Source organism: Helianthus annuus, chromosome 5 (genome assembly GCF_002127325.2).
Source record: "Helianthus annuus cultivar XRQ/B chromosome 5, HanXRQr2.0-SUNRISE, whole genome shotgun sequence".
NCBI classification, from domain to species: Eukaryota; Viridiplantae; Streptophyta; class Magnoliopsida; order Asterales; family Asteraceae; genus Helianthus; species Helianthus annuus.
This window is the reverse complement of record NC_035437.2, coordinates 169030362-169053500: the sequence shown is the minus strand read 5'-3', so window position 1 is coordinate 169053500 and position 23139 is coordinate 169030362. Positions and strand designations below refer to the sequence as shown.

Here is a 23139-nt window from a genome sequence, read left to right as displayed (position 1 = left end):
GCACCCTCACACCGGGCCGAAAGGACGGGCGTGAACTAATTACCTGGACTTCATGAGCAATGCCTAGTTCGAGGCATTGGGGTTGGGCATTCACATCGTGTACATATAAGACCCCTTACATCTATTCAAGGTTGTTTGATACCTTGACATCATGACCAATGCCTAAATGGAGGCATTGGGGTTGGGCATTCACATCTAGTCGCCACATACGGTAATCGAGTAATAACAACATCAAAACAAAACGTTGAACTGTTGTAAACACACATCTGGTAATTAAACGCGTTAACAAAACTTTGAACTCACCAGCGTCGTCTGACACACTTGTCTGCATGCTTGCAGGTCTATTGAGTTATATCTTGTGGAACTTGCTGTCTGGGAGGCTGGAGTGATCATGGGTCGAGATACATGGAATCGCAATACAAGCTTAATGGTTTATATACACATGTTTTACGGAACACTTAACAAATGAGAAATGCTTCCGCTGTATACAATGAATGTCATGTAATATTTGTAACACTTTAAGCTAATGAATGAAAGTTTTATTTAAATACATTTATGAGTTCAATATGATTGGTGGCTTGGATCCTGGTACGTCACACGCCTCGCGGGGGTTTTCGCATGTGGTATTTTGGGGGTGTGACATCCTGCTCACGCAAGAGCCTGCTATGCATGTGGTGATCCTAACCACTTTGTAAATGTCTGCCCAAACTGAGTGGTGAAGAAAGAGCCACAGCAGCAACCAGCGCAGCAACAACATCAACAGCAGCAGCCTCAGCAGCAGCAGCAGGCAGCTCAACAAGCTGCTCGTGCCCGAACTTTCAACATCAACGTTCGCTAGGATCAAGCTGACAACAATGTCAGTGGTACATTTCTCGTCAATGGTATACAGTAGAAACTCTATAAAATAATACACTTGAGACCACCAAAATTTATTAATTAAAAGAGTTATTAATTAATCGATAAATTAATAATTATTAATTTATATATTAATTAATAGTTTATTAATTTATAGTAGAATACTTAGTTTACAAACACCTTTCAAGCTTCCACTTAATTATTGTATACAATGCATGTATATCAAATGAACGGCCCAATTTGAAAGAAACCTTCAATCTCCCACCTTATTATGCTTCTTGTGTTCAATGTATCACTTTATGGTTTATCGCATAATGCAATGGATGTCCAAGATGTTCTGACTCACCCAGAAGAAAATGTAGTTGCACAGTTGTTGACTGATGAAGAAATTATTGAAAGTGTTATTGGAATTAATAAAGATGATATCGATGAAGAAGATGATGAAAGTTCTACAATGGAGCCCCCTTCGCGAAACGAAGCTGTTAAAGCGACAATCACATTGAACAATTTCTTGTTGAGCTATAAGAAAACAACACGAGAAATTCTTACCATGCTAAGGAAAATTAGAGACGAGATTCAAGGGGAAATTGATTTTAACAAAAAACAAAAGATAATTGAGTCATTTTTCAAGAAACCTTCATAAATCATTCATGTAATATGCTATATATAAGGAATTATTAATTTGTATTTTATATGGGGTCTAAAGAAATTATCAAAAATGTATTATCTTATAATTTTAGCGAATTATTAATTTAGCACCCTATCCCCGAGTCGGGACCGGCAAAAAATATTATCTTAGAGAGTTTATTAAATAATCGAGTATTAATTTATCGAGTTTCTACTGTATATGCTTCGTGTTTATTTGATACTGGAGCAGATAACTGTTTTGTGTCGTTTGAATTCGAGAAGCTCCTAAAACGTAAACGCGCTAATCTCCCTACGACGTTCGATGTAGATTGCCACTAGAAGAACCGTCACTGTCATACCCGGAACCAGTTTTTAAAAAAACCCGATTTGTGCACCTCTAATTACACATACAATCAATATAGAGGGTTTATGTGTAAATAATAATTTTAAGATTCTTATCTTCATGATGATTTTTAATCTTCTTTTTCCACTTTTACTGTTAAATATATAGAAAGAGAATAGTTAAAAGACTACAAAATTCAAAAGGTTTAATATACAAATATTAGTTTAGTTTTGCAAAAATAGAAATATCTTAGAAGATGACAAGTAATTATCGGTGGCTAAGATGGTAAAGAGTGCACTAAATTTTAGTTGACATAAAAGAAAACCTTATAAAATATATTGGGGTCTACGAGTAAACCAATCAAAATAATATATGTAGCCATGTAGGCTAAAAAACCTTACTCTTTTCAGTTGACAACTAAAAACATGTATGGAAAATTTTACCCCTTAAAAAAAGCCATCTAAATTTCAGCCTTTGGGTGGAGGGAGTGTTTGCCTCCTATGATCACATGTCACAACCTATCTTTCATCCACATTAGCTCTTTTTAGTAATTACCTTACCTTTTGCGTGCCATAACTTGCTAAATCACAGGAAATGCTACACACTTCATACGTTTCCTATGTTAGTATTCGTACACGACTTTAATAAAATTTAAGCAGTGGAAACAGTTATGTATGAACTGATCCAAAACAAAATTTGTATCGCCAACCAGGAGTCCAAATGCAAAACAAAATAGAAACGGATACAACCATTGTGTTTTTATAACAGGTTTATATAAATATGTTCTAATTATTTAATGATTAAATAATGAATCATATAAATATAATCAACACTTTAGTTAAATAGTCAAAAACCCATTATTTATAAACAAAACAATTAAATAACCCTTATTTAATATTCATAGTTTAAATCCCATCAATTGTTACAATTTAACAATCAACAGCTAGAACCGATTATTCTTTAATAAACATCACCACAAGATTATTCACTAATAATCATCATCGTAATACGTGTTTCGTGTCATATCGTTAACTCTTAAACAATCAATAATTAGTTGTTGCTCTGGGTGTAATTCTTAGATCGTACCTTGATAGCAGCAGAGCCGGCCCAAGCCCAAGTATTTTGAGGCTTGGGCTTTGGGCCACCAGATCTATAGAGCCTTCATATTTTAGAAAAAAAAAATATATATACAGATATATGATATATGATATGGACAAAACGCTAGCTGGTGGAGTGGTTTGATAGGCACTGATAATTCCTTGGAGACTCGGGTTTGAGGCTCACCCTGTGCAACTCTTTTTTGTTCAAAAAAAAAAAAAAACAAATATATGATATGGGTCTACAAAATGGATTTAATATGGGCCTAAGCCCTAGCTAAAATCTGTGTTTAGCCTAAAATGGCCTAAAATTCTGCCTAAAATCTATGTTCATTCTGTGATATAATTGCCTAAAATTGGTTTCTTTTTTGAAAAAAGGCCACAAGTTTTTACTTTGCCTTAGGCCATCAAAGTGGTTGAGCCGACCCTGGATAGTAGTGTTGTTGAATTGAATGTCGTTACTTAGGCTCATTATTCCAATATCTCATGTCACAACTAACTTTTAAATTAAATCTTACATAAAAAAGTTAACTAGAATGTAACTTGTTGGATTTTGGGGAGGGATCCTCCTCCTCTCTCTCGCTTACATGCTGTCGATTCCAACTTGCCGCACACCATGGAGTGGTGCTTGCCGAGATGTGGTGTATCGGCTGCCGAGTGGATCTGCCGACACCTCTCCCACCACCTTTAGCTATCGCTTTTTAAAGAGAGAGAACACGTTTAAAGCACGGGCTAAATTTTAACAGCGGTAACTGATGTTTTTTTTTTTTGAACGGCAAATTCGGATCACTGACGGACCACTGGAGTATCATCGTGCCACCAGAGGAACCACCCGATCATATCCATCTCCACTAGGCATAATGTCACACCAATTCAGGAGGAAACCCAATAAACATGGGAAAACCCCCCATGTGGGAATCGAACCCAGGACCTATTGGTCCCAAAGCCTTATCCCACCACCAAGATGCCACTAGGCTATAAAGCCATGGGCGTAACTGATGTTTTTATCTATTTTGATAAGAACTAGAAGTAATATTTAATTAAATAACTTTTTCTTGAAGAACATATCTATTTTATTTATTTTCTTTCTTTTACCTTCTCTTTGTTAACTAGGCCATGCTTTGTTTTAAACAACTAAATAAGATGTTTCCCATTTTTACTATTTTTTTCTTTTTGTATGCGCTAAATAGGCTTCTCCCAATTTTACTAAATTTATTGCCTGACTCGCTTAAAATAAAATATAATCTAAATCAATTATAGATTAATTTACATAAGTAAATAGGTGAATAATGTCACCACAATTGTATCATGAAATATACAACTCCAAGAAATTCATCATAATCAAATCCAGTCCATTACAATTTTGGTTTCATAGTGGAACTTTATCAAGGTACCAACACTATCAATCTACATAACTTTAAAACATCCCTTTAGCAATATTCTATCCTAAAGCTTGTGCTTTTCTTATCATGACCACTTCAAACAGCTGTTTTGTCACTAGCATCCGTTTGAGAACTCCTTGCAAACCTGCCCCGTATTCGAGGCCGAGTCTGCGCGTACGTCTTCCTCGATGAATATATTACTTTCTTTTGATACTTCCTTGCTTTCTTTTTCTCAAAATAACGTAGGATTCGATCTTGCCTGGTCATTGGAGGGTGTTCATATGGCTTTTGTAAATCATCTGGTGAAATTTGTTGTTGTGTCCCTACTGAAGACATGCTTGTTGAGTTTGAATAGGTTCCAACTGCTTCTTTTATTAGATTTCCAGGATAAGAAGGTGGGAAAGAGAACTGGTTTGGTGCCCATTCTGGTGGCAAATCCGCGGTGCCAATTGTAGCCTCAGGTACAATGCCAGCAACCATTGGTAGGAGAGATGTCTAACAGCATGTTAAGACGTATTTATTATGATAAACAACAAGAACAATAGTAGATCCCACAAATAGCAAAGCTATTAGTAGGGTTTGAGAGTTTATTATGATATGAAAACAATATTAATTATTACGATAAATTAACATTGATCCATTTGAGATCAAATATAATCCAGATGTTAAATAAATGTGTCACAATGTTATATTGGTAATCCATGTAATCAAGAAATTAACCAATCCTAAAAATGTTATATTGGTAATGCATGTAATCAAGAAATTAACCAATCCTAAAAATATAAGCTTAAAAATTGTTTGAAACAATATGGAAGCCAAAAAAAAAAAGTATAGTAGATGCTTACATAGTACTACAAAGACATGTTCAGAGAGTTAAATAAGAAAGATCCAAACTTATGTAATTAATGGTTATTAAAGTATTAACAAAGACATGTTTAGAGAGTGTGCATGTGTGTTGTGTGTATTTTAAAGTGTCTGTATTTCACATGCATGGATATATAAAACCATATCATTAGAGTGAAAATTCCAGAGGACATGCTCATGAATCTCTAGAATGATAGAATCTTATGACAATCCATGTAAAGGGAAAATCAGAACATACCTCTCAAGTCCCAAATGACAATCAAACCAAATAGAAAGATGAAGAAGATAATTTAGATCAAGTAACTCTCAATCTTATTAATCAGAAAATAACTCAAAACTGATTACAGACTCTCAAACTATAACTCGGTTTCTCTCTAGTCTTGTCTCTTATCTTAACTTAATAATGCCCAACCCTAGCTTGGTTTATATATGCTAACCCTAGCTTGGTTTATATATGCTAACCCTAACTTGGTGGCCAAGACATTACCAAATATAATTATAACATAATTAGGAAACTTAACCAACTATCCCTTAAGTTCACGACTTGTGACTTGAAGTCCGTAAATTACCAACAACCTCTTCATGCCATATTGTCATGTGATATGCATGCATGCCCATGATAGATGGGAAAAACTTTTCTTCTCTCAAATTGGCAAATCAAAACTATCTAATGCTAGAACCTTATTGTACATAATCCCATCAAATAGAAACAGAAAGGCTGTTAGTTCTTTGAGAAACATAAATAAAGCCGAAAACGATCAAGGAACTAATCGGAAAAAACAAGAAAAAGAAGAAAACCTCAGACATGATCAATGAGTCAGTTTTTGGGAGTAATAACTTTTTGACTGAAAAAAAAAAAGACTGGTATTGATGAAGATTGGCCATAATAACCATTGTAAATTACCTGAATACCCTGAGTTTGCATCTGAATAAACTGACCACTGTCATGAGTAAAGATTAGAAGGGCCATTTATGTCACTTTGTAATGTCAATAATAAGTCTCAGGGACTAATTGTGTAATAGTTGTATAGTTTGAGGGTTGGTTAGCTGATTAGATAGTTGTAACGGTTAGTCAGTTAAATAGTCGTTAAGATGTCAGTTAGGGTTATCGATGAAATGAATTGAATCTTCCTTCTGTTCTGTCTTCTTTCCATTTTGTCGTAACAAACTGGTATCAGAGCTCTCGATCCTCTCGGAGCTCCATATCCACCATTGTTTCCGTTCAATCCCTACCAATTCCGTTCAATCACTACCGATCACAGTTCAAATCCATTTTTGCTGAAATTCATATCGGAAGCTTGTTCGATCCGTTCAACTCTGATTAATCTTCTTTCGATTAATCAAATTGTTCGTTCTTAGCTGGATTAATCTTCTTTCGGTTAATCCTTCCGTTCGATTCTGTTTCGATTAACCTTCTTTCGGTTAATCATTTTGTTTGAAATTGATAATGGCAACAAGGCAACAAGAAATGGAACGTGTAGAAAAGATAGCTAAAGATAATTCTCAAGCAATTCAGTCTCAACAATCTTTAATTGAAGAAAACTCCAATCATGTACAGAATTTGCAGATTCAGATGGTAGAAGTTTGTAATCAGTTGAAAGAACTCAAAGAATTGATGTCACAAGGTCATAGAGGGGTTGACCAGAGATTAGTCCGATTGGGTAGACTGGATTTTCCAAAGTTTAATGGTGAGGATGTTGAGGGATGGTTGTACAAATGCAACCATTTCTTTACCATGGATAAGACCCCTAATCAACTAAAAATGCAATATGCTGTGGTGAACTTGGAAGGTGTGGCTTTACAGTGGCACCAAGGACATATGTCTAGTCAAGATAGAGAGTTGGAAGAAATGGAGTGGGAGGATTATTCAAGGTCCATTCTCAACCGGTTTTCAACAAGATTATCTGAAGAGCCAATTGAAGAACTAAAAAATTTGCAGCAGACAGGTACTTTACAAGAATACTGTGATGCTTTTGACTCATTATTGAATAGAGTTAAACTGTGTGAGGAATATGCTGCTGGTTTGTTTGTGGCTGGTTTAAAACCAGAAATAAGATGTTTAGTGAAGATTTTTAAGCCAAGAACGGTGAGGGATGCCATTGCTATGGCTAAACAACAAGAAGTTGTGTATCACACTTTATTTGGAAGCAAAGACACAAAGAAAAGTAACACTTACACTCCATCTTTTCAGAAAACCAATAGTTCTTCCACAACACCTACACCTTATAAATCAACCTCTTCCTATAATAATACAAACAATCTGTCTTTATTACCTACCCCTCCAGCCAATAAGATGATCAAACCTATTCGAAAAGTGTCTACCAAAGAGGCTGAAGAAAAACGAGCTAGAGGGGAATGCTTTTGGTGTCCTGAGAAGTATACATCTACTCACAACTGTAAGTTTAAGCAGTTGTATATCTTGGAAATTGGTGATACAGAAGAGACTGAAGAAACAGTTAATCAGGTAGTATCAGTTCATGACCTTCCAATTGAACCCCACATTTCTTTGAATGCTCTAACTGGAATTCCATCTTTTAGCACTATGAGAATTGTGGGAACTATAGGTACAAGAACTTTATATATTCTGATTGATTCAGGATCAACTCACAACTTCCTTAAGAAAAGTTTGGCTCTAAAATTGAAGTGTCCAACCCAAGCTGTTACATCTCTATCAGTAACTGTGGCTGATGGTAACAAACTATCTTGTGTGGAGCTGTGTAAAGATTTTCAATGGGTCATGCAGGGTATATGGTTCAAGTCTGATGTGTTTTTATTGCCATTGGAGAATTATGATATGGTATTAGGAGTTCAGTGGTTGCAGACTCTAAATGACATTGTTTGGAACTTTAAAAGTCTTACAATGCAGTTTCAAATTGGTGAGCAGAAATTTGAGTTGAAGGGAACCAACAATCAGAATTTATCTTTGTGTTCTGTGGAGAAGTTGAGTTTTATGATGGAATCTGAAGGTCAAGAGGTTCAGGCTCAACTATTTAGCATTCAAGAATCAGTCAAGGGAACTTTTCAACACCAGACTAAGGTGAAAGAAGTACCAGAAAACAAGCTGGTAGAAGAGTTACTGGAGGAATTTGCAGATGTGTTTCAAGAACCTACCTCCTTACCACCCCCTAGACAATGTGACCACAAAATTGACTTGATTGATGAGAAGGCCACAATCAACCAAAGAGCTTACAGATATCCAGTGGGTCAAAAGGATATTATTGAAAAGATGGTGCAGGAAATGAAGGACATGGGGATCATAAGGAATAGTGTCAGTTCTTTTGCATCTCCAGTTGTTTTAGTTAAAAAAAAAGATGGCAGTTGGAGATTTTGTGTAGATTACAGAAAATTGAATGAGAATACAGTGAAAAATAGATTTCCCATTCCTTTGATAGAAGAATTGATTGAAGAATTAGGAGGGGCTGTGGTGTTTTCTAAGTTGGACTTAAGGTCTGGCTATCATCAAATAAGAATGCACAAAGATCACATTCATAAGACTGCTTTCAGGACTCATCAAGGCTTATTTGAGTTTCTTGTGCTACCTTTTGGTCTTACAAATGCTCCTGCAACTTTTCAAGGGCTCATGAATGCTGTTTTCAAACCACTGCTGAGGAAAAAGGTGCTAATTTTCTTTGATGACATTCTGATATACAGCAAGGATCTTCAGCAACATTTAAAAGACTTAAGGGAGGTATTGCTAATTTTTAGAGATAATCACTTGTTAGCAAAAAAATCGAAATGCAGTTTTGCTGGTTCAAAAGTGGAGTATTTAGGACATGTGATTTCACAAGAAGGAGTGGCCACTGATCAGTCAAAAATAGAAGTAATAAGGGATTGGCCTGTTCCTGTGACTGTCAAACAACTAAGAGGTTTTTTGGGCTTGACAGGATACTATAGGAGGTTTATATCTTCCTATGGGGCGATGGCAAAACCACTAACTGCATTGTTACAAAAAGATGCATTTAAGTGGTCGAATGCAGCACAACAGGCCTTTGATCAACTGAAGCAGGCATTGATGCATGCACCTGTTTTAGCTTTACCTGATTGGTCTAAGGAATTTGTAATTGAGACAGATGCTTCTTCTAAAGGGTTGGGAGCAGTGTTGATGCAAGATAGACATCCTCTCGCATTTGTTAGCAAGGCTTTATCAATCAGGCAATGTTCTTTATCAGTATATGAGAAAGAGCTTCTTGCTATTCTTATGGCAGTAAAACATTGGCATCAGTATCTCATCTTGAAGCATTTCACAATTAGAACAGACCAGAAGAGCCTTAAGCACTTGTTAGAACAAAAAATCACTACTCCTCTTCAACATACTTGGCTTAGTAAATTGATGGGATATGATTATTCTATTGTGTACAAGAAAGGAGTTGATAATGGTGCAGCTGATGCTCTCTCAAGAATTCATGGTGCAGCTTTGTTTCAGATGGCTTTATCTAGTTATGAACCTCTTTTGTTGGGCAGAATTAAGGAAAGTGTGTTGAAAGATAATGCAGCCCAAGAGCTTATTCAGAAGTTACAACAAGGAGAGGTTATTGATAAATATACTTGGGATGGGGAGTTTATTAGAAGAAAGAACAAATTATGGATTCCAAATGATGAGCAACTCAGGAAGGACATTTTAGTCATTTGTCATTCCTCACCACAAGCTGGTCATTCGGGTATTCATAACACACTTCAAAGATTTAAAGACATGTTCTATTGGAAAAGGGCAACTAGTGACATCAAGGAGTTTGTTAAAACATGTGACACTTGTTTAAAAGCAAAGTATGAGACAGTAGCTTCTCCTGGGCTACTAAATCCTTTGCCTACTCCTGTCACTATCTTTTCGGACATCTCAATGGATTTCATTGGTGGACTGCCCAATTCTCAAGGGTATGATTCCATTTTGGTCATTGTGGATAGGCTCACCAAATATGGTCATTTCATACCATTGAAACATCCCTACACTGCTGTTAAAGTTGCTCAAGTAGTCATGGATAATGTGTTCAAGATTCATGGCTGTCCACAAACTATTGTTTCTGACAGGGATGCTCTATTCTTAAGTAAGTTTTGGAAAGAATTTTTAAGGCTGCAGGGAATATCTCAAGCCTTATCTACTGCCTATCATCCGCAAACGGATGGACAGACAGAAGTGCTAAACAGGTGTTTGGAAACATACTTGAGGTGTATGGTAATGACTGAACCACACACATGGGTCAAGTGGTTAGCATTAGCACAATGGTGGTACAACACTACTTGGCATTCGGCTATTCAAATGTCTCCATACAAGGCTTTATTTGGATTGGATCCTCCTATCCATTTACCACATATTCCACTGGATACTGATGTTGCTGCGGTGGAAGAATTTTTTGCAGCAAGAGAAACAATGGTGAACACACTCAAGCAAGCTCTTTTCAAAGCCAAGAATAGAATGAAGCAATTTGCAGATCAGCGAAGGTCTGAGAGATCCTTTGATGTGGGTGAATGGGTATATCTTAAGTTGCATCCATATGTTCAGACTACTTTAAGAGCTCACAAGTATTCAAAACTGTCCCCAAAATACTATGGACCATTCCTTATAATAGCTAAAGTTGGGCCAGCTGCTTATAAGTTGGATCTTCCTCAAGGATCTCAAATTCACTCAACATTCCACGTTTCTTTATTGAAGAAGGCTGGGGGACCTCCTCAGGTGATTCATCAAATTCCTATGGTGGCTAACAGTGGGCTGCAACCATTTAAGATTTTAGACAGGAAGCTAGCAAAGCAGGGCCATAGGGCAGTGGTCAAATTTCTTATTCAGTGGAAGGATCATCCTCTTCATGATGCTTCATGGATGGTGGCTGATGAGTTTATGCTGAAGTATCCTGAGTTTCCTGTTGATTCTTGAGGTCAAGAATGCTTAAGGGGGGAGTATTGTCATGAGTAAAGATTAGAAGGGCCATTTATGTCACTTTGTAATGTCAATAATAAGTCTCAGGGACTAATTGTGTAATAGTTGTATAGTTTGAGGGTTGGTTAGCTGATTAGATAGTTGTAACGGTTAGTCAGTTAAATAGTCGTTAAGATGTCAGTTAGGGTTATCGATGAAATGAATTGAATCTTCCTTCTGTTCTGTCTTCTTTCCATTTTGTCGTAACAACCACCCTGGTACTGATGCTCGTTGTAGGAGGCGTAGCAGCTTCGAAGATTCAAACTCTCACCAATCTGATCATTATCAGGGTTTGACATCAACCAAGAATCGATTTCATTCGTAGCCATATGATCACTAGCTTCATGATCATGCTCTACATGAAGAGGAGGATTAACAAGATTGCTTGCATGAGAAAAACCTGCATAAATGGTGCTTTCAGGGGCTCTTTGGTAATTTAAATAATTATTTGAACTCAAGGGTACATTATTGTACCACCTGATCATGGGGTTGGTGCATAAACAAGGCACTGTGGCAGTGTGACACATGATACATGGCCAATTAAAATTACCAAGGCCATAATTAGTTGAATTATTATCACCCCACATTGTGTTCTAGTGTTGTAGCAAATATATATCTCATGTGCGAAGGTCTTTATATATGCATGTAGTTTATGTGCTAAAGGGTGAACCAAGAAAGTGAAGAACTGCATGTGAGTGGCTGAGGTGACTACTAAATAAGCTTGTGGCTACCTATGCTTCTGGTGGGGTAACAATTCTAGAGGCCCATAAATGCTTGTAGTGGGCCCATCATACAGTCTTTGATTCTAAATTTCTAATATTCATTTGTTGTGGCTTTTGTGTGTGTATGCCTTTTGGTTAAAGTGAGTCATGTGTATGCAATTTTAGTACATCATGATTACTTAAGGTTACCTTTTTTTTGTATAAGAAACTTATTGTAGATGAGCAGATTTTGTGTCACACAAGTTCAACTTTAGACTATAGTAAATTACAATAGGAAAACACACATATAGGTGATTTGGTTTTAATTCATGGATTATTTTATGTAATTGAGTTTTACACTAGACCAACTAAACTTTAGGTTAAGCTATATCACAGGTTAGGAAGTGGAGAGTTCACATTTGTATAAGGTAATTGAATCTTGCACCCATTTAAGGGGTTAAAAATTATTTGTTTCACTTAGTAGAGTATTAACTTTTGTTAAAGTCTATCATATGTTGTTTTCACTAAAATATTTGACAAAATGTTGGTTTCTGTAAAAGCTCACTGTTTGTTAGCCAACATAGACTTTCTAACCAACGTATTAAGGAGTTGATTTATCATCAGTTGATTATCAAAGACTAATTAATGATCAAAATTTGATGACCAAAATCTTATGGCACTTCAAATGAAACCTACAATGCATGCGAATGATATGAATAAAATGGTAACTATGGGTGTTCATGATCTGGTTCGGCCAGTTTTGAGGAAAACTAATGACAAAACAAACCGGTTGGGATGAGTGCGTGATGCAAAACATAAGCGATAAAATGTTAGATACGTTCTAGCGAACATGTAGAGAAAACCTCTAAGCGAAAAATTATATAGATATATCAAAAGTTGGTTTAAACACTACAATTGAGCCTTTATTTATAGGCTGATTAAATGTGGTCAAAGTAACCAAAACATTGACTCAACTCTTAATAGCAAACATAACCGAAACCTTAATTCCAGTCAACATAACCTACACTCTAGACTTAATTAAAAGAAATAACAAAAATCAATAATATAAAATAAAAATAAATTATTAAAAAGGTTTTGTAATGTTATTTTGCGAGTATGAATTGTTTTTTCACTCTTCTCTCACATTTCCACCGGCACATATAGGGTTTCAAAATATGAGTAATCAGTCCCTCATCATTTTCCCCTACTTGAAAAGAACTCTTGATTTCTTAAAGTAGAGAGTTTTAGTTGAGTTTTTTTTTTTGTTTCTCTAGTCAATAAATTTCTTCACCGCCACTGCTACCTTTGATTTCATATTTCCATCCATTATTAGCATTAGTGATGGTTCAATACCCTCCACCTTAGAACACAAATGTTATAATTAACTTCAGTGCCTTTGTATTTGTTCTTTTAGTTATTTCTTTTCTTTATTTCTTGATTCTCTCCCATGGTACCATCTTTTATTACCTCCAACGTCATGGTTAGAGTTTTACTACGCTTGTAAACCTCTATATCTTTATTTGGTACATCATCGTTATGATATTCTATGGTTACAACAACATATGAACTATCATCAAAATGAACATATATCTCGTCAAGTAAAAAGTTGAAATGAAGGATGGACTTCTTCACATTGACAAGATGTCGATAGCTATGAGTAGTGTTACCAACGCCTCCTTTATTTGCTCACAATGGAATCCTGAGCATCACTATAACCACCCTCATGATTTTTGTGGATGTTTCCTCCACTTACGATCATGACACTTCTAAAACAAGCCTTAATATAATGATCATCAAACGTACACCAAAAAAATCAACCCACGATCTCCATCATAAGAATGAGGAGGTTCATATACTCCAACGCAGTATGTCATCGGGACACTAACAAGCTCTGATACCACCTGCTTCGAAACAAAAGCGATAAATGCTAGATATATACATTCTAGCAAACGTGTAGAAAAAACCTCAATGAGATAAATTATAATATATTATATTATATTATCTATTATTTTGTAACTTCTCCCAGTGAGAAGTTATTGCGGCTATAAATACAATTTTGATAAGCGATATGTACACATCTTTAAAGCAACATTTGTCTTTACAATGCCACATTTGTTCTCTACTACTATGTGTTTTCTCTGGAGTTTGAGATCTACGTTCATACACACAACTTCACTCCCTTCTATACCTTCTGTTAAGCAATATGTACAACTCTTTGAAGCAACATTTGTCTTTACAACGCCATGTTTATTCTTTGCTGCTACGTTCCTCTCTAGATTTTGAGATCGACGTTCATACACACAGCTTCACTCCTTTCTACACCCACCATCTATGCACTCTCTCCCTCCCCCGCCAATGCCGCACTCCATCGCAAATTGTTATAGATTTCGTCACTAGTTTGCCCAGAACTCAAAACGGGAATGATACCATCTGGGTGATCGTTGACCGTCTCACGAAATCTACGCACTTTCTTGCGATCAAGGAAACTGATAAGTTCTCACAACTTGCTGCTGTTTATCTTAAGGAAGTTGTTTCTAGGCACGGGGTGCCAACCTCTATCATCTCTAATCGTGGTCCGCGTTTTATATCCGATTTATGGCAGTCGATGCACAAATCATTCGGTTCGCGTCTCGACATGAGTACTGCTTATCACCCTCAGACGGATGGTCAAAGCGAACAGACCATCCAGACACTTGAAGACATGCTGCGGACATGTGTGATCGATTTTTGTAAAGGTTGGGAGAAACACTTGCCCTTGATAGAGTTCTCTTACAACAACAATTACCATTCCAGCATCCAGGCAGCATCATTTGAAGCATTGTACGGACGAAAATGTCGTTCTCCTCTTTGTTGGGCTGAGGTGGGAGACAACCAGGTCACAGGTCCAGAACTTGTACTTGAAACTTCCGTGTTAATGCACTTTTGGTGATAAGTGCAAGTCTTCCAATATTTAGGGTCTTTATTGTGCAAGTGCCCAAAGTTAGTCCCAAGAAGTTCCTAGGGACAATTTGTCCAAGTTTTGGAAGGAATTTCTTGGTCAGAGTTTTATGTAAAGTTAGTCCCAAGAAGTTCCTAGGGACAATTTGTCCAAGTTTTGGAAGGAATTTCTTGGTCAGAGTTTTATGTATAGTTTAGCTTTTGTCTGAGTTTTGTGGCAAAAGCTCTGAGCTTTGTGCTATTTGTTTTGTCCGGGCTTTCTAGTTAGTCTTGAAAGTCCGGGTTTCACCTTGTATATATACTTTAATATGGAATAGACAAGGGAACGATTTCTGTGTGAATTTCTGTGCCCTAATCATTGTGTTTTGTCTGGCGGCTGCTTTGTGTGAGTGACGTCATTCATCTTCATCAAGAATACTCAGTGTATTCTTGACTTCTCTCTCAAATCCTTGCATTCTAGTGTTTCATCTGCAGTGGTTGATCATCAGGTGGATTCCGCACACCTGTTGGTTGCTTTAGCTGAGTGAGATCTTGGATTAGGAGGCCTTACAAGTGGTATCAGAGCAGTGTGCTCATACTACTGTAGGTGTTTCTTAGTTTGAAGGTTTTGGTGAGAAAAATTCATATTTTGATTGGGTTTAGTGAGATTTTAGTGAGTTTTTGTGTTTTATTCATGATTCTTCATTCATTTCTAGTGATTTGATGATGGATTTTGAGTAGTTTAGTGAGTTTTTAGTGTTTTCTTCATCTGGGTTTTACAGGGGTTTTTGTTTCTTGTTCATCAGAGGTTTGAAGGTGAAAAAGATTCTGAGTTTGATCTTTGGAAAGCTTGGTCCGTGGTTTACACTTTGTGTTTGTGTCTCCGGGGTATTGTTGAACCAGTGTGTAGTCACATTGGGGAGATACTCCGAAGATTGGTTTCTTCTGAGTTTTGAGACTTGTCTGAGTTTTCAAATTCAGTCTGAGTTTTGTCCTAGCCCGAGTTTTCCTTTTAGGGTGTAAGGGGTGCTCACATCTTAGGTAAGTCCCCCCTCTTACACACAACCAACCACAAAGTGCCATGTCAATTCCCCTCTAACACTCCCCTAATACCCATTTTTGATGGCGGCACTCCCCTATTAGGTGAGTTCAAAATTATTATTTTTTTTTTGTAAAATTATGGATGTTTATAAATTAAATAAAAGACATTTCATTAAATTTAAAAAAAATACATTCAAAGTAGAAAATAAAAAAACACATTCAAAGTAGAAAATAAAAAACACATTCAAAGTAGAAAATAAAAATTACATTAAAACTAGAAAATTAAATTTTAGAAATCGCATGGCCACCCGTACTTGTTAGCGATTTCTCGCTTTCGGGCGAGGATGATCGGCAACATACTTGGCGGAACATCGTCGTGCGGCTTAAGGAATGTTTTCATATCTCGATCGTAATTGTAGTTTTTCATCGTCTCGAGTTGTGCCGATATGAGCTCGCGAGCCTCCGACTCTTTTTTTTCCTCAATTCGATCGCCTCCAATTCTACCGCTTGCTTCGCTTCTTTCATGGCGGTGTACACTTTGAATTGTGCCGCTGTTGGTGCACTTGTGTCTGTACTTTGTCTGTATTCAGTCTCGATGTAAAACGATGTCTATGTTAGTCTTGTAAGTTTGACCAAGTCAACTATCCTCCTAGTTTGACTTGGCCAAACAGTTTGTTTATGAATGTAACATGTCTGGTTCGAAGGATATCTCATCGAAGGATAGTTAGATCCTTCGATGAGCTCGAAAGTTGAACCTTCGATGGATGGACCTCGATAGATAGTCCTTCGAGGTCGCTGTGAACCCTTCGATGGAAGTCTGATCGAAAGATGATCTTTCGATCAGTATTCCTGATCCTTCGACAGGTTCAACATCGATAGATGATCCTTCGTGACATCTATCGGATCCTTCGGTCAGACCTGCTGTGTATGGGTATAAATACCCATGCAGTGTGTTCATTTCAGTTTAGACACTTAGAGACAGACACATCCGAGAGATATTGAGAGCTTTCTGTAAAGAACACACACACACATAGTGAGAGTTTACAAAACTGATTTGTAAACATTGTGCTTGTAACCGGAACCTTCATTCGTATTAATACAGTGGTGTTAATCGGTGAACCTTTGTGTGTTTGTGTTTATACTTGGTTTAGCACCCGTTTTTGGTGGTTTTCTTGCATTTTTAAACTGAAAAACGCGTTCTAAACCTTTCGGGAGTGTTCAAGGTTGGGTTGGGTAACTTAAAAATCTGGTTTTAAGTAACTTGGTGTTTTCCGGCCATATCTCCGGTGTGTTCCGGTGACCGGACCTTCTGGATAAGGTTTGCCATTTTGGGAAATTTTATTTGAAAGTCAAAAAGTTGGTGAAAAGTCGTGTGCAGAACATCCCTTCTGCCGAAAGTTGGTACACCAACCAATCACCTTTCTCACCAACCTGTCACTTTTTTGTCAGTTGTGTCAGTGTGATCGAAGGATATCCTTCGAAGTCGAAAGACCATCTTTCGATCAAGGAGGGCTCGATAGATAATCATCGTTCGACCCATCCTTCGAAGTCAGAGATCTATCCTTCGATTCAGGGAATCTTTTCGAAAGATAGTTATTCGAAAGATAAGGATCTTTCAAATTGTGAATCTTTCGAAATAATTGCTCGAAAGATAAGGATCTTTCAAACCGTGAATCTTTCGAGATAACTGCTCGAAAGATAAGGATCTGTCAATTGTGAATCTTTCGAAGTCTTTGCTCGAAACTCAACAGTGATCTTTCGAACACTGTTGATCCTTCGAACAAATCTTGATCTTTCGAACAAGGTTGTATCTTTCAATTCGGGTCTGTTTGAACCTTAACAGTTTGTGTTTGTGTAGATCTTCAACTAGTATTTCACTAAAATGAGTTGTACAAGTCCTTGGGATTGGAGTTTGGACTCACAATCTAGTCAAGAACTAACTTCTGCTGCAGCTTGGGCAAAAAGTATGTTTCCTCCGCCATCAATCAGTCCAAGTCAATGGGCTTTGGTATCCAATCAAAGTCAAAGCATTCAAAACCTTTTGATTAGTGAAAGCGAAACGGGCAGCAACAATCGTCCACCAAAGTTGAATCATATGAACGACTTTCCATCATGGAAAAACCGCTTTCACACGTATGTTCAAGGGCAAAGCACCGATCTTTGGACGTGTTTCATCAATGCATTCAATGCCAATCTGGAGGTTGCTGCGTCAACTTCAGAAGGTTATGCAAACATGCTGGAAAATGACAAGAAGGCTTATGAATTGGAGAAAAAGGCCTTTGCTACACTTACACAAGCACTCAACAAAGATATCTATCATCAGTTCTCCTACTGCAAGACCACGAAAACATTGTGGGATGCCTTAGTTGCTAGAGGAGAAGGCAATGCAGCTACTCGAAAGTCTCATCATGATTTGTTGAAGAAAGAGTTTGAATCGTTTCAATTTTTGGAAAACGAAACTCTAAATGATATGACAACACGGTTCTATCATCTGATTAGTGAAATGTGTGCTTATGGGGTTGTCTCTACTCAACAAGACATGGTGAATAGGTTTGCAGACGCCTTACCTCCAAAATGGAGTTCGTTTATTGAGTTGTTGAAGCATACTGGAACTCTAGATACTGTTAACATCTATGAGTTCATTCAGAAGCTGGAACATAAAAATGATGAAGAAATCAGGAAAGCAAAGCGAGCTCCCGCTCCTCAGAATACAGAAATGTACCTTCCAGGTTTCGATGTTTTGGCAAGATCTGCTGCAGCTCAGCAACCTAAGCTGCAAACTGCATTTGTGTCCAACACAAGTTCAAGTTCTCTTCCGTTTCCTCAATCAACTGCTGCTCCAGCTTTTGATCCGAGGTCGTACATTCCTGTCCCAACACAGCCACAAGTCCAACCTCCACAACAACAACAGCAGGCTCACTATACAAGCAATCCTCAACCTCAAAACCCTAACACAATCCGAGTCGATAATTCAAACCTTTCACACCTCAGCATTGAAGTTGCTAAGGAGCACATGGAAATTATCAATACAATGGTCAGTGCTTACTGTGGTTTGGTAGCAGGTCAGCTTGGAAACATCAACATGACCAATGAAGATTAGCAACAGATCGACAAGGAAGAAATGGAGTTGATGGATATTAAGTGGGCTTTTGCAAGTGCAGTTAGAAGGGCAAAAGACTTCATGGCTCGTACTGGTAGAACTTCGTTGGAAGGAAAGAAAGATACGAAGTATAGGTTTGATATCAACGCCGTTACATGCTTCAACTGTGGTAATAAAGGGCACTTCAAACGTGAGTGCACTCTACCAACAAAACATGGCAATCACAACCCTTTCAGAAACCAGACGAATACTACAAATGTGAATGCCCAGCAAGAAAACCGTGAGAGGAGGATGGTGGCAGTTAATAACAATCAAGGCCAGTCTGAAACTTCAAATCCCAATCGGGCTTTGGCTGTTCAAGCAGATGAGGGATGTGACTGGTCAGTGCAGTTTGGTGATGATGATCAGAGAAGTGGAACAGCTTGTTATGCAAAGATCATCGAGCATGTTCATAAAGAAGAGTCCTCTGGAAGTGATGACAGTTCTGGTTATTCTGGAAGTTCTGATGAAGAAGGCTCTGTTTCTGGGGATAATCACTCAGAGTCTGATGTGAAGGAGGAAGGAGGTGATGATATTCAAGATCTACTGAATGAAGCTGATGAGCTTAAATGTCAGAAACCAATTCTGATTAGGAAGGCTGCTACTGCATCAAAGGAAATGGAGAAGTTGTTTTCTGAAGATGGAGCTTTTTCTTTTCAAACTGCCTTTATGGCAAACGGTTCAGCCTCTTCTAGTCAGGTAAATTCTGAACCTCCTGCTCCTAGTGTTTGTAAATCATGTGCTGATATGAAGCTTGAATCAGAAAAGCTTCATAGTCATAATCAGAATTTGGTTGTTGAACTGTCAAAATGCAAAGAGGCGAACATGGCTTTAACTCGGAATGAAAAAGAATTTAAATCTGTAATAGAAACATTAAAGAAAAATGTTTCCGAAGTTAACAAAGTAGTTTACCACAAGCAAGTAAGTATAAATGAATATATTAACATTGTGGAAGAAACTAAGAAGCAATTAGCCATTGCCCAATGCGAGCATGATACGATCAAACAAAAATTGGAAAGTTATTCTAACTCCCAATTTGTGCTTGATCACATCATTGATGTTCAACAACCGAAGGGAAATCAGAAAGGCATAGGGTATAAGAAATGTCCGCCCCCTTTGATGAACAATTATACCAAGATGCCTGATGAGGAGGAAATGCCTCGGTATGAACCCAGTGTGCCTCTAGATGTTGAGGAATTTGCTGCTGGCCTAGGGTTCAAACCGGACAATTCTTCAAACACATCTTCTGAGCAACAAGAAACTTCATCATCCATGAAGCAAAGTCCTCCAATTATCGAGGACTATGAGACATCGGATGATGAATCAGAAGTGGATGTAGGTGAACAGGATAAATCACTTAACAAGATGAAAGGAGTAGTTATTCCACGAGAGAATCACATTCTTTGTGATCCTGATACTCCTGATGTCCCATCTGTTAAGAAGCAAGTGATTGATCCTGTCAAATTTGATAAGACATGTGTGTCTACTGTTAAAAGCAGTAACGTGTTGTATACATTGGTTGGAGATAATAAAATCTACTCAGATCATGTTTTCCCAATTAAAAATGTAAATAAATCTTTGATTGACAAAGTCTTTGAAGACAACACAAACAAATTTTTGGGAAAAACACTTCCGGGAATTGTTGTAACACAATGTGATCCATTTCCTAAGGCTGAGATTAGAAAACAGTTTGGTAATCAAAAATCTTCAACCACTCAACAACCTGCTGCTTCTAATGGTAAACAACCAGTCAAACGAGCTCAAAAGCATAAAGTTTCTCAGATGAAGTCTGAAACAAAAGGAGCTCGATTTCAAAAGAAAGCAAAAGATGTCAAATTCGTGTCATCCAAGGGTACTGATAAGATTGAAACTTTTGAAAACAAATCTAACACTGATTTTGTAAAACAAGTCACAATCTTAAAACGTAACAGTGATAACAATTACACTCAACGCACAAATGGGTGTGATGAAAAGGCGAGTACCTCGGGTTCCACGAGTTCGACATCTTGTGGTCAATCAAGTTCTCCAAAATTTGTTGAAAGGAGAACATGTTTTAAATGTGGAGAAATTGGGCACATCATCAAAAACTGCCCAAATGCTCCAAAGAATAAATTTGTTGAGAAAGCTCCACCTGAAATAGTTCATCCTCAACGTCGGTCAGTTTCACCTAAACATGACAAACGAACTGTAAAAGAACAAGAAACTAAGCAACGGCGTAAGAACGTGAAAACTGTTGAAAAAGCTTTAAAATCTGAGGTTAAAACAGTTCAAAGGGAACCAAGTGTGTCACAACTTGTAAAACCAGAATCTTCAAAAACTGGTAGGCAAAAACGAACTTGGTTACCTAAGTCGGGTGACAATTCAGGGGGAGCAGTTGTTCTTGAAAACCATCAAGAGATTGATATCACGTTTCGTGATGCTCAGGGACGACCCAAGACCACTAAGGCTTGGGTCCCCATTCTCAACTGATGTGTTTAAATGACATGTGCAGGATGTTCTAGGAGGAACTATTAATAGTCACTGGATTGTTGATAGTGGAGCATCCAGGCACATGACTGGCGACTTACGGCTCCTATACGACGTGAGAAACATTAGAGGAGGGTATGTTGCTTTTGCGGGAGACAAAGGCGGATTCATCACTAGAGGGAAGTATCTCCAATGGCATCGTGTGCTTTGATAAGATCAATTATGTTAAGCAAATTGATCATAATCTTCTCAGTGTGTCGCAAATCTGCGATAAGAAATTCACCGTGCATTTTGATGATGCCGGCTGCTATGTGCTGAAACCTGGATTCAAAATTCCACAAGAATGGATTCTCTTATCGGCTCCGAGAGTTAATGATCTTTATATTCTCGACATGAGCCAAGCGATTACAACATCTGCACAAGTCACTTGCTTTGTCTCAAAAGCCACGGAAAAGGAGTCTATATCTTGGCACAGAAGAATGGGACACATTCACTTGAGAAAGATGAACCATTTGGTGAAAAATAATCTTGTGAATGGTGTGCCTGTGAGAAGTTTTCATTTGCAAGATATCTGTGTCTCGTGCCAAAAAAGGGAAGCAAACAAAGAAGTCTCACCCTCTGAAGAAAATCAACACTGTCAGCATGCCTCTCGAACGTCTTCATATGGATCTTTTTGGACCTATGAAGCACAAGACAACATTCGGAGATGCTTATTGTCTAGTTGTTACTGATGATTATTCTAGATTTTCTTGGGTATCCTTCATGGCACACAAGAGTCAAACTCCTGGCATCCTCAAGGATCTTCTTACAATGTTGGAGAATCTCTATTCGTTGAAAGTGAAGAGGATCCGAAGCGACAATGGTACTGAATTCAAGAATCAAGTTATGGATGAGTTTTGTACTTCTAAAGGCATTCTTCATGAGTACAGTTCTCGTTATACTCCACAACAAAATGGTGTCGCGGAGAGGAAGAATCGAACGATTATAGAAACTGCAAGAACAATGTTAGTAGAGTCGGAACTCCCTATTCAATTCTGGGGGGAGGCTGTATCGGCTACATGCTACACATTAAACAGAGTTCTTACAGTAAAGGGACATGGCAAAACTTGCTTCGAACTCCTTCAGAAAAGGAAACCGGATCTTTCTTACCTAGAACCGTTTGGTGCTCCATGTACTATGATTGAGCCGGATGGAAAATTTGGAGCAAGAGCTATCGAGGGTTTCTTCCTTGGATATGCTACTCCGAATTTTCGTGTTTGGAATCTAGCTACCAAAAAGATTGAGCTTTGGAGTGAAGTGAGGGTTCAAAGGTACACGAGTCCTGTTAGGGCTCCGGGTGATCCGTGGATGTTCGATTATGATGGACTATTTGACTCCTTCAATCTGCCAACCTTTGACGAAGAATCAGCAGCGGCTAGGATGTTGTTGGAAAGTGACAACGCTGCTGTCTCGCCTTTGGTTAGACCTATTGTTGTTGACCCACAAGCTTCTTCATCTGTCAACAATATGGTTCAAAATGAGGTTTATGAAGATGCTGCTGATTATAATGATTCTTCTGAAGATGACGAATATCATGATGCAGCTGAAGGATCTTCGGCTCCAGCTGCTCCTATTCAAGGTGCCTCTGGTGATACACCTCATATGCAGAATGTAGACACTGCTGAAGGGAATGCATCCACCTCTACCCACATTCCTGGTGTGGAGTTGGTTGTTGATCTTAATCTTACCAATTTGGGTATCAATGCACGTGTACCAGAAAATCCTGAAATGAGGATTCATGATACCCACCCCCAGCAGAAT

The 23139-nt window shown here is 37.8% G+C and overlaps 1 protein-coding gene across 1 annotated transcript; it reads right to left on the bottom strand.

Annotated features, from left to right (window-relative positions):
• Positions 1-4262: 4262 nt before the first annotated feature.
• LOC118492401 (zinc finger protein HD1-like) lies at positions 4263-6102 on the bottom strand. The gene is made up of 2 exons (XM_035990380.1): positions 6073-6102; positions 4263-4799 (listed from the first exon to the last, which is right to left on the bottom strand). The coding sequence occupies exons 1-2, from the start codon at positions 6091-6093 to the stop codon at positions 4401-4403; spliced, it is 420 nt and encodes a 139-aa protein (XP_035846273.1). The 5' UTR covers positions 6094-6102; the 3' UTR covers positions 4263-4400.
• Between the last annotated feature and the right edge of the window lie 17037 nt (positions 6103-23139).

Excerpts from the sequence above, each read along its gene's own strand:
- LOC118492401 (XM_035990380.1), bottom strand. The coding sequence starts at position 6,093 with ATGCAAACTCAGGGTATTCAG. Across the intron at positions 4,800-6,072 it reads TGCAAACTCAGGGTATTCAG|ACATCTCTCCTACCAATGGT; the intron begins GTAATTTACAAT and ends ACATGCTGTTAG.